At 43.6% G+C, this 1555-nt stretch overlaps 1 protein-coding gene across 3 annotated transcripts in view; it reads left to right on the forward strand.

The window, feature by feature from the left end:
* Positions 1 to 1555, forward strand: part of TEX14 (testis expressed 14) — a 161482-nt gene that overhangs the window by 117153 nt on the left and 42774 nt on the right. For all 3 annotated transcript variants that reach the window (XM_011979186.1, XM_011979187.1, XM_011979188.1), the window contains exon 15: positions 377 to 483. In XM_011979186.1, the coding sequence (XP_011834576.1) occupies positions 377 to 483 (107 nt within the window). The remainder of the gene's footprint in view (positions 1 to 376; positions 484 to 1555) is intronic.

Genomic DNA, 1555 nt, shown 5'->3' on the forward strand with positions numbered 1-1555 from the left:
TCTCTACTAAAAATACAAAAATTAGCTGGGTGTGGTGGTGCACGCCTGTAGTGCCAGCTACTCGGGAGGCTGAGGCAGGAGAATCTCTTGAACCCAAGAGGCGGAGGTTGCTGTGAGCCAGGATCTCGCCACTGCATTCCAGCCTGGCGAGAGAGCCAGACTCTGTCTCAAAATAAAAACAAAACAAGAAACAAAACAAAAAAAAAAGACCTCCAGATAAGAGATGGGTTAGCAGATAGGAAACATGTAAAGGGAAATCCTGGTAGGTCCGGTTATTTCTATATATTTAGCAGGAATAGCTTTGAAAATAGTGTGAGAGTGAAGAGAATGGGAATTCTCTCATCAAAGTACTGAAATATGTTTATTGCTTTTTAAGCTGCCGACTCTTTGTGACCCTGGAAAACAGAACACAGATGAACAATTTCAGGGCACTCAAGGAGTCAAGGACAGTTTGGGAAGAAGCAGGATCCAAAATACCAGTAGGTGGGTCAACATTTTGTTGTTCTTAATGTCACTATGCCTTTAGACTTCTGCGTGTCTCTGAGGCCACTCGGTGATCTTCATATGTCTCGTGACAAAAGGGGACTGTGAGTGATGAAGAAGAGCAGCATCATAGGAAGTTGAGGAGACATCAAAGCCCAAGTGACTGACAGGTTAATCAGACAGAACTCATCAGTTGTTAGAAGCAAAGTATCTTGCCTTTCCACAACTGCCCAGATAGTTTTTCTTATAAAAACAAACACCAGTTATTCCATTTACCAGTGCTCCAGAAACCAAACTTATTGGAAACCAAGGTTGTTTAAAGTGTCCCTGGCTCCAGAGGGAGAGTTGAACAATGTCACTATCACCCTGGGGTGTGTGATTTCCAGCCAAATGAATGAAATGAATTGACTTTAGCACAAATTACTGGAAGAAGAGTATGTGTATGTTTGTATATATATTCATACACATATGTGTATATAATATATTCATATATGTATATATATTCATGCACACATATATGTATCCATTCATGCAAATATATGTATATACACATATTTATGCATATGTATACATACATATATTCATACATACACACACACACGCTGAATTTTAAAGAACTTAATTAAAACAGGCCGAGTGTGGTGGATCACGCCTGTAATCCTAGCACTTTGGGAGGCCAAGGTGGGCAGATCACTTGAGGTCAGGAGTTCGAGAGCAGCCTGGCCAACATGGTGAAACCCCGTCTCTACTAAAAATACAAACATTAGCTGGGTGTGGTGGCGGGCACCTGTAATCCTACTTGGGGGATGGAGGCTCAATAATCGCTTGAACAGCCAGGCGCAGTGGCTCATGCCTGTAATTCCAGCACTTTGGGAGGCCGAGGTAGGTGGATCACAAGGTCAGGAGATCAAGACCATCCTGACTAACATGGTGAAACCCCGTCTCTACTAAAAATAGAAAAAATTAGCCGAGCGTGGTGGCAGGTGCCTGTAGTCCCAGCCACTCGGGAGGCTGAGGCAGGTGAATGGCGTGAACCCAGGAGGCGGAGAGCTTGCAGTGAGTGGAGATCGTG

This window comes from Mandrillus leucophaeus, unplaced genomic scaffold, assembly GCF_000951045.1.
Source record: "Mandrillus leucophaeus isolate KB7577 unplaced genomic scaffold, Mleu.le_1.0 Scaffold20, whole genome shotgun sequence".
Classification (NCBI taxonomy): Eukaryota; Metazoa; Chordata; class Mammalia; order Primates; family Cercopithecidae; genus Mandrillus; species Mandrillus leucophaeus.